Raw genomic sequence first — 9,170 nt, 5'->3', positions numbered from 1 at the left:
AGAGTCAAGTCCAGGGCACTGACGTCCACACTTTAGCATCAGCATGACCTCTTTCCTCAGTGACTGCAGCTCCCACCTACCCGGGTGGCCGAATCATAGATTCTGCTTTTTTGATATATAGATAGATTCTGGTCCCTGTGCTGTGGGGCCTTCTTTGAGGAAGGACACTGTGGACCTAGCATGAGAGGCAGACCAAGATGAGGTAAGGGTTCAGAATTCTTCCAAATGCTAATTGTCTTAAGGAACAGGGGATGTTTGGCCTCGAAACAACTCAAAGGGGACATGCTTCCTTACATCTATGGAATGACAGAGGAACTGGTCATGTTCTAGTTGGCTGAGCAGGGCTGTTTTACTCTGATGTAAGGAAACGCTTCCCAGGAATCAGAACTGTCTACCAACAGATTACATTGTGCTGCACTGGTAGTGAGATCCTCTTCACTGGTGGTCTTCAAGCAGAGGCCAGATGAGCTCTAGTCAACTTTCTTTGTCAAAGGGAGTCCTGGTTTGGGTCAGGTGGGTCATAGATTCTGCCGAATCATAGTTTCTGAGGTGGCCTCAGAAACCATTTAGTTCAACTTTTTCACTTTATGGATGCCAGAGAGTAGACATAACTTACTTAAGGCCAAACAGGGGGTATGTAGCAGAAGTAGGACCCAAACCCAGGTCTTTGGAATCTAGGCCATGCCATCTGTCCCTTGGGGGTGGGGGTGGAAGATAGGAGGCAGATGGGGATGGGTGCCCAGGATGGCAGGCCATAGAAGGTTTCTTGCTTCCCCAACATGTACCATCTCCATCCCTGGACCCCTCCTTTCTCCTCAGGTCCAGCCCTATCTCAGCTCTGCTTCAGCTGTACCCCCAAAGTAATGGCTCAAACAAAGGTCTTGTCCAGTCCTCCCTCCTCCTTGCCTGTGGAGGTCAGTATCATTGGTTAGCACTTGGGGAGACTTTAAGGGCTTCAGAAATCTGAGCCTTAATCATTTATGCCCTTTCTAGACCCTGTCTCAGGATCATGGCATCTCTGTAACACAGAAACTGACAGACAGACAGATCCTTAGAAAGCAGCCATCAAGCTGATTAATAGAGAGGAGGATCCACCCTCTTAAGCAGTCCTGTAAATGTCTGTTTTCCTGTTCTTCTTCCCACTAGCCCCCGTGCCCAGGGACAGCGTCCATCATGGACCTTGGGAATCTGCAGGTCAGCCCTCTCTCTGCTCCAAGTTCATGCACAGTTCGACTTTCTCTCCTGGGCTTCAGCCCAGGGTCTGCCTGCCTGCTGGAGATCTTCAGTGCGATGTCCCTTGGGTTCCTCAAACTCAACACAGCCAAACTGAGCTTATCATCTCCTCCCACCCTCCTCTATGGAAGATTTCACCAATCAATCAGTCAATCAACATAGCTCCTGCTACATGCCAAGTCCTGTGCTGCTGGGCACAGAAGCTACAGAGGCAGGAACACCCCTGAGAAACTGACATTCTAGGGAATATCAATTAGCTAGGAAAAGAGTATGTGCACATATAAAATGTCCCCAAACAGACAAAATAAATACAAAGTCATTTCATCTCATGGGTGAGGGGTGAAAACTAGTAAGGGGGGGTGGTCATGAGAGGGGCAGGAGTGGAAATTAGAAAGACTCTCCTGTGGGAGGTGGCACCCTCTACTTCTCCCTCTCTCTTACCCCCCATATTCAATCAGTTGCCAAGTTTCATCAATTCACCCTCCACTGTATCTCTCAGACCCTTCTCTGCCCTTCTTTGGCCACCACCCTAGTTCAGGCCCTCTAAAGTCTTTTGCTTGGACTCCTATCATGGTCTCTTTATTCATCTCCCTGCCCAAATCTCTTCTCCCTTCTCCAATGCATCTTCCACAGAGCTGCCAAACAATCTTCCCTAGGACACAGGCCTCCTATGGAGACAACAGTCTTCAGCTCAAAAAACTTGAGTGTCTGACTCCCTGCTGTCTGAATAATGGCATGTTTTCTCGGGTTTACCAAATGCTTTACAATCCTAATTTCATTCCATCTCCATGGTAGCCCAGTTGAGGCAGGAGCGGCTGGCATTATTATCCCCATTTTACAGATGAGAAAACTGAGTCTCAGAAAAGCTAAGTGATGACCACAGTTAAAATCAGAAATGGAAACTAAGTCCAAGCTTAGCTTTCTAACTCCTATGCTTGACTTCTGATGTACAAAGTCTTCAGCCTGGCATTCAAGGTCCTTCCCAAACTATCTCCACCATAATTCTCCAAGCTTTCTGCATATTACTACCATTCACACATTCTACTTTTCATCCAAACTGACCTACTATTTCCCAAGCCTGGTGTTCCATCTTAGCGTCCCCCATAATTCTCACTCTAGGCACATAGCCCCTCCTCATTTCTCTCTTTCAGAGTCCCTTTCTCCCTTTTCAGAGTCTCCCTTTCAGAGGCCAATAAGCTCACTACAAGGAACCTAACCTTGGAAGCTCTCCAGGGCTGCCCCTGACATTCAAGGCTCAGTGAGTTCCCCATCACTGCTTTCACAGAGAGCTCAGCAAGCACAGTGTAGGCAGTTCCTACAGAGAGAGTCTTAATGCTACCCCGGAGGGAAGTCTCTAGTGGTGTACCTGAGCACAGCACTCAGCATGGTATCTGACATAAAGTAGGCATTTAAATGCTTATTAACTGACAGTCCTGTTCAATAACTTTTATCAATTGCTTGAATCAAAGCAGGGATGGCCCAATTATCAAATGGGCAGATGGCTTGAAGCTGGAAATGATAATAAACACATTGATGATGGAATGTGGTATGAATTTCAATAGGACCAAATGTAAAGTTTTATAGTTTGGGTTCAAAACATTAATTGCCTAAGTACAGTATGGAGAGAGGATGTGTTAAGAGAGCAGTTTCTCTGAAAAGTACCTGGGGAAAGACTTTATTTGAATCCACAGTGCAACATGGCTGCCAAAAAGCTGGTGAGACAGGCATGGTACTAGAATGAAGGAGATGAGGGTGGTGCCCTGGCCTCTGCCCTGGTCTGAGCACAACTGGTCCCTGTGCTGTGGGGCCTTCTTTGAGGAAGGACACCGTGGACCTAGCATGAGAGGCAGACCAAGATGAGGTAAGGATTCAGAATTCTTCCAAATGCTAATTGTCTTAAGGAACAGGGGATATTTGGCCTCAAAACAACTCAAAGGGGACATGCTTCCTTACATCTATTGAATGACAGAGGAACTGGTCATGTTCTAGTTGGCTGAGCAGGGCTGTTTTACTCTGATGTAAGGAAACGCTTCCCAGGAATCAGAACTGTCTACCAATAGATTACATTGTGCTGCACTGGTAGTGAGATCCTCTTCACTGGTGGTCTTCAAGCAGAGGCCAGACGAGCTCTAGTCAACTTTCTTTGTCAAAGGGAGTCCTGGTTTGGGTCAGGTGGACAATCTCCCTGCAGACCCAGGAAACTCTGCACTTGGTGAATCTGTTGTTGTGGAAAGGGAGCACCTGACTTCCCTATTCCAGCCTACAGCATTGGGAGTTGGGCCCTGCTGATCCTTCCAGGCCCTTCAGGACTCCTGGGGTTGTGAGCCCTGCCTTGTCAAGGCATCAAGGGCTGAATACCTCACCCCTAATCACTCTGAGAGAGCAGGGACTAAACTCACCTGTAGAACCAACAGGTAGGGGCTCCAACCCCCCAGGGCCCTGGCAGCCCAGCCCAGCCCAGAGAGCCCCATACAGTTGGTAAGACGGTGAGTCAGGGACTCCTCACTCTGTGCCCTCCCCACCCCAGGGGCCAAGGGGTAGGGCCTCAACCTCAGGAGAGAGACAGGTGTGATGGCCTCAGCCAAAACAACCTATTAATCCCCCTAGGATGTAACCAGTTAGCCCTCTCTTCATCCTCTCCTCCACTGCAATTGAAGTACTTCTAACCTCCTGTCTTCTTCCGGGGTCTGGCCTCCCCCTCCCCCACTGCTATCTGTCTCCCTCTTCGAACATTCACACACACTCCTCCTGTGACCTAGGGGTCCCAATCTCCCTAGTTCTCCGTCTTCCCCACCTCCAACTGACTAGTCTCCTGGGATATCCCCTGCCAACCTACCTTTCTTGGTATGCCCTCTCTCCCCTCCCCATTCTCTGGGGCGCTGTCCCAGGTGCCAGGAGGCCCACTGGAAGCTGGAAGAGGCCCGCCCGTGGAGTAACTACCAGGTGAGCAGCCCAGGGCAAGAGGCGGGAGGGGATAGGACTCTGGGGGACTGACGAGACTAGGGGGCCCTCCGTCCTGCTCCCGCCCCTGCCCTGCCCTGCCCTACCCAGCTCAGCCCCGAGATCCGGATCAGGTGACTCCAGAGCTGGAATTTGACACCAGACGGCTGCCGAGGCGCAGGCAACGAGCAGAATGAAGAGGGATGGAGCTGGGCTCAGCCCCTCAGACGGGGCCCCAAAGCCTGCAGTCCCGGCTAGCCTCTGGTTCCTCTCTTCGAGACCCGACGCTTTCTGGGCGCGGGGCCACCCTGTGCCCACCTCCACGCGCTGACCGGTGAGTCCCGCCGTGGCCCCTTTTTCCACGGTGTCCCACCCCCACCCCCACCCCCACCCCCACCCCCTCGGCTCCCGGGGCCCTGACAGGTTGGGCCATATCTCCTCAGTACGGAGCAGCGGCTCCGGGTTCGGCCCCCGCCCTCCTCCTGCCCCGTTCTCGAGGGCCATCCAGTCCGTCAGCGAGTCGTGTAGTCCATCCCCTCTGCCTCAGCGGATCCCGGAGTTCGAGCAGAAGGGGGCCCTCCCTTGGATCGGGGTCAGGCTGCTGGGGGCCCCCCGGAAGGAGGAGGCGGGCCCCAGGCAGAGAAGTAGCCAGTGGCGCAGGCCACGATCCCCGTGGCGGGCGTCCGTCCAGCAGCCACCTCCTCAGCCGTCCCGCTCCTCCCTCCCTCCCTCCGTCTGTGGCCCGGGACCCCTAGTGCCCCCACGGGACCCCTAATCCGGGGCCGCCTCCTCCCACGCCCCCTTCCAGCCCGGCCCAGCCCCGTCCCGTCTGGTCTTGCCCCGCCCCGCCCCGCCCCGCCCTGCCCGGCCCTGCCCCGCGCTGGCTGCCGGTAAGACCGCCCCCCTAGCTCCCCAGCCCCCTGCCCGCCCGCCCGCCCGCAGCCCGCCCGGCCCCCAACCCGCCCCTCGCAGGCAGTAGTAACTCGAGTTCCCGTCGCGGCCTCAGGGAGCCCAGTCAGGCTCGGTGCAGAGCTGTGGCGGGCAAGCGGGCGGAAGCCCCAGGTGCGGAGCCCCAGGTGCGGAGCCCCAACATGATCCCGCGGAGCTCTGGCTCCTAACAAGGCGTCCCCAGGGACAGGGGCCCAGGACGCCGACATCGCTGCTCAGAAGGAGAAGGTAAGTACCTGCGTCCCCAGGGCGAAGTCCTTGAGCCTCCATGACTGGCTCCCTAAAGGGTCCAGGAGGAGCCGGGAGGAGAGACTAGCCGGCCTGGCGTGGCATGGAATGGGGGTGTGGAGGGAGACATGGTCCCCCTTGAACCTCCTGCCCACTCCTACCCTCCACCCCACTCTCGGCAGAGCTGGGAGAGCCTAGTAGGCAGAGCCCTGTGGAAGTATGCCTGCTCTTTGGGAAGCAGGGGTGAGGGGGGAGGCGCGCGCGGCATCAGCATCTTCTTCCAAAAGCAGGCTCAGCTGGGGAGGGGGAAGGTGAAAAAGGATGCTGAGGGAAAGACCAGAGGGCTGAGCCCTAGCCTCTTTCCTCCCAGCTCCCAAGCTAGGGGAGCCCTAGGGAGAGAAATCTTAGAGGCAGTAGCATGGGCTGAACTTAATGCCAAGGGAGCCAACGGGGCATCAGCAACTCCCAGGAGATCGACAGCAGCAGGTGCCACAGGGAAAGGAGGTTGGGGTAAGGAAAAGAAGCTCTGATGATGGCCTGGCTATCTAGGAAGGCTTCCTGGAGGAGGGATAAGGGGTGAAGACTCTTAAAGGCCAGGAAGGGGAGAGGGTGATACCATCTAGAGGGAGGAAGGAAGCAGGCCAGCTTGGCCTGACCAGAGGCCTTAGGGATCCCCAAAGCTCCAAATTGGAAAGGACTTAGGCATCCACTTAGGCCAACCCAGAACCACCACCATATCCCCACAAAGTGGCCATGGAGGCTGGTTGGGCCCCATTAGGCCTTATACCCACTCCCTAGCCCAGGCTGGCCAGTGCAGGCCACAGCAGCTTGGCCCTAGAACCAGCTGAGTAGATCAGACAGAGACCACAGGGAGTGGCCCTGCCTTCCTCCACTAGCAGTGCTTTGGATCTTTCCAATCAGGGGCTGCCCACATGTCCCATCAAACTTGGGCTTAGGTTTTCTGGGGGGCAGTTCCAACAGGTAGCATCATCTGCAAGAGGCCCAGCCTATGCCTGGGGGGTCATTGTGCCCACAGGCCTGCAGAGTTGGGAATTCTGACTTCTGACCAGGCTAGCAATAAACCTCTCATGTCTCAAAACCTGATCAAGGAGGGAGAAGAGATTGGTTTGGCTGGGAGTGTCCGGTAAGAAGGTCAGAACAGGACAAGTTTGGGCAAAACAATGTCAGAGAACTAAGTTGGAGCTCCTGTGTGCTGGGCCAGGACTGGGGACCCAAGGTGAAAGGCTGGGGGCTCAGGGCTAGAGGGACCCAGTGGAGCCATAGAATGACCCAGGGCTCCAGTGCAGGAGGACTCAGGGACATCTTCAGGAGCTATCGGGATAGAAGCCTGCCCCATGGTACATAGCACATAGCCAGAGCCTTGCATCTTGAATCCAGGGGCTAGCCTTGTTTGGCACAGACAGTGAAAACTCCCCAGCCCTCCCCACCTCCTAGGGCTCTGCAGAAGAGCCCCAGACAGGTGGGAGACCTAAGGCCCTCCTGGAGGGCAAAGACAACAAAGGGACCAAGATGGGCACTGTCCGCCTGGGGCCCGTGGCCTAACAACAGGTGGAAACTGCAGAAGGGACCAGGCCATGGCTACTGACCTCCCTGGTGATCAGGCAGAGGCTGTCACCTGGTGGCCGCTCAGAGCTACAGCAGGGCCTCCTCTCAGGGCGAAAGAAGTCACTTTCTTAGCTGCCTTCACAAGGTGCATGGGGACATGGTGGGGAGACCGAGGGGCCAGCATGTGTCAGTGGTTACCCAAGCTTTGGTCTTAGCCAAGGCTCTGGTTCAGGTCAATATGACATGCCATTTGCGACTAGAATGACACACATGCCTCGACGAGGCTGCTCTTGAACTCAGGCCAAAGGTGGGGACGTGGGCACATAGTCCTTGTCTGATTCTACCCACCTATGTGACTGAAGGTTTGTTTCTGTATTAATCCGTACCTCCATTTACTCCCCTGTCATGATCATCTCCGTCCTGCCTTCTTCCCAAGGCTGTTACACATAATTCCCATTTCTCTAGCACTCTGCACCTACCCAGCACTTTCCATATATCACCCTGCCCATGGGAGGCAGGTAGCATCCATATATCACCCACACGTTACATAGGAAGAAGTTAAATCACAGAGAGGCAACTGGCCTTTCTCCAAGGCCCCCAGCTCGGGAGGGGCACTGCTAAGGCCGGAATTCACTTGAGGATCCAGAAAGAGAAGAAGTGAGGGCACCCCAGACATGGGAGTGAGCACAGAACAGAGCAGGCTGACCCCCATGTTCTAGGCTCAGGCTGCATTGGAGTCATACTTGGCCCATCAGCTCAGAGCCATAGAATGTGAGGTCTTGAAGGACCTTTAGAAATCTTCTAATCTACCTCCTCCCCTTTTTACAGAGGAAGACACTGAGGAATGATAATACCTAGCATTTCTATAGTGCTTTAAGACAAAGTGCCTTACCAACATCTTGTTTTATCCTCACAACAACCCTGGGAGATTGGTACTATGATCATATCCATTTTACAGATGAGGAAACTCAGGGAGACAAAGTGACTTGCCCAGGGTCACACAGCTAGTAAATGTCTGAGTCTAGATTTGAACTCAAATCTTCTTCACTTGGGTCCAGTATTCTGTCCATTCTCCCACCCACGTGCCTCAGGCAGCTGAGAGAAGGGTGAGGGTTGCTCCAGAAGCCCCCACTCACCACCTCAGTCCAAAGCAAAGTAGAAGGTAGGGCTCCAGATTTCTTGCTTCTCCTTTCAGGGTTCTTCTCCTGTATGGTGCTTTCCCCTTTGGTTGGGGGTGCTGGCAGCTAGAGGGAGGGGCAGAAGAGGAGGGATTCAGAAGCCAGCAGCCTCCTGAGGACCAAGATGGTGTGGAGAAGGAAGACCCCCAGAGACCTTCCCAAGAGACTGGTCAGTGGCGCCAAGCCCTTCTCTCCCTCAATCTTATCTGGGCCAGGGGGACCACTGAGGCTGGGAGGAAGGGCCTCTTGGAGTCCAGAGGCAGAGGCTGAAGAGAGAGGAAGGCCTCATTAGTGGTAGAGGATGGGCAGAATACTAGCAGAATATTAGGCTGACAGCAAAGCCCTGGGGAAAGGCCCCAGGGGAAAGGTCCCAGAAGGGTGGAAGGGGAGAAAAGGAGGGGGCAGGCAGAGCCTCAGGGGTGGTTGACTTTGAGGAGAGCTCCAGTATAAGAGTGGGAGGGACCCCAAATGAGAAGAATTTAGAAAGGGTGGGCTAGGGTTGCCTAGCACGGGAAAGGTGAAGGGAGAGGTCTGATGGGGCTTCTAGCTTTAAATTCCGAAAGCGCAAGTCTGACCCTCCTCAGACTCCTTTGGCTCCCTATTGCCTCTAACATCAAATATAAAATCCTCTGTTTGATGTTTTAAGCCCTTCCTACCTTTCCAAACTTCTTCCTTTTTAATCCCCTGCATACACTCTTTGATCAAGTGGCACCGGGCTTTCTTGCTGTTCCTCACACACAACACTCTGTCTCTTGACCATGCCTTTGCACTGGCTGTGTGCCCCATGCCTGGAATGCCCTCCCTCTGCACCTTTGCCTCTTGGCTTCCCTGTCTTGCTTCTACACTCAGCCTAAACCCCAACTTCTTCAAGAAGCTTTTCAGCTGAAAGGCATGCGGATGAGGCAGTTTGGGGGAGAGAGTCAAGGGAGTATAGGGTGCTGGGTGAGGTAGACTGAGAAAGGTTTCGGGTCTCAGGATGGAGTCTAGGAGCAGGGGGGTGGGGAGAGTAGGGCCCCTGGGCTCCAGACACCTGGTCCTCATCTCTCCAGCCCACTGGCCCACACACCTCATAGTCCA

General features: G+C 54.3%; 1 protein-coding gene across 1 annotated transcript in view; it reads left to right on the top strand.

Moving 5' to 3' along the window:
* The first annotated feature begins 5,294 nt into the window (after positions 1 to 5,294).
* The window catches only part of ARTN (artemin), a 6,232-nt gene continuing 2,356 nt past the window's right edge, over positions 5,295 to 9,170 (top strand). The window contains exons 1-2 of the mRNA XM_027838177.1: positions 5,295 to 5,349; positions 8,111 to 8,262. Coding sequence (XP_027693978.1) covers positions 8,218 to 8,262 — 45 coding nt within the window. The 5' untranslated portion in view covers positions 5,295 to 5,349; positions 8,111 to 8,217. The remainder of the gene's footprint in view (positions 5,350 to 8,110; positions 8,263 to 9,170) is intronic.

Source organism: Vombatus ursinus, unplaced genomic scaffold (assembly GCF_900497805.2).
Source record: "Vombatus ursinus unplaced genomic scaffold, bare-nosed wombat genome assembly UNPS02014825.1, whole genome shotgun sequence".
NCBI lineage: Eukaryota > Metazoa > Chordata > Mammalia > Diprotodontia > Vombatidae > Vombatus > Vombatus ursinus.
Note: the sequence above shows the minus strand (reverse complement) of the source record. Positions and strands in the feature narration are given on the sequence as shown.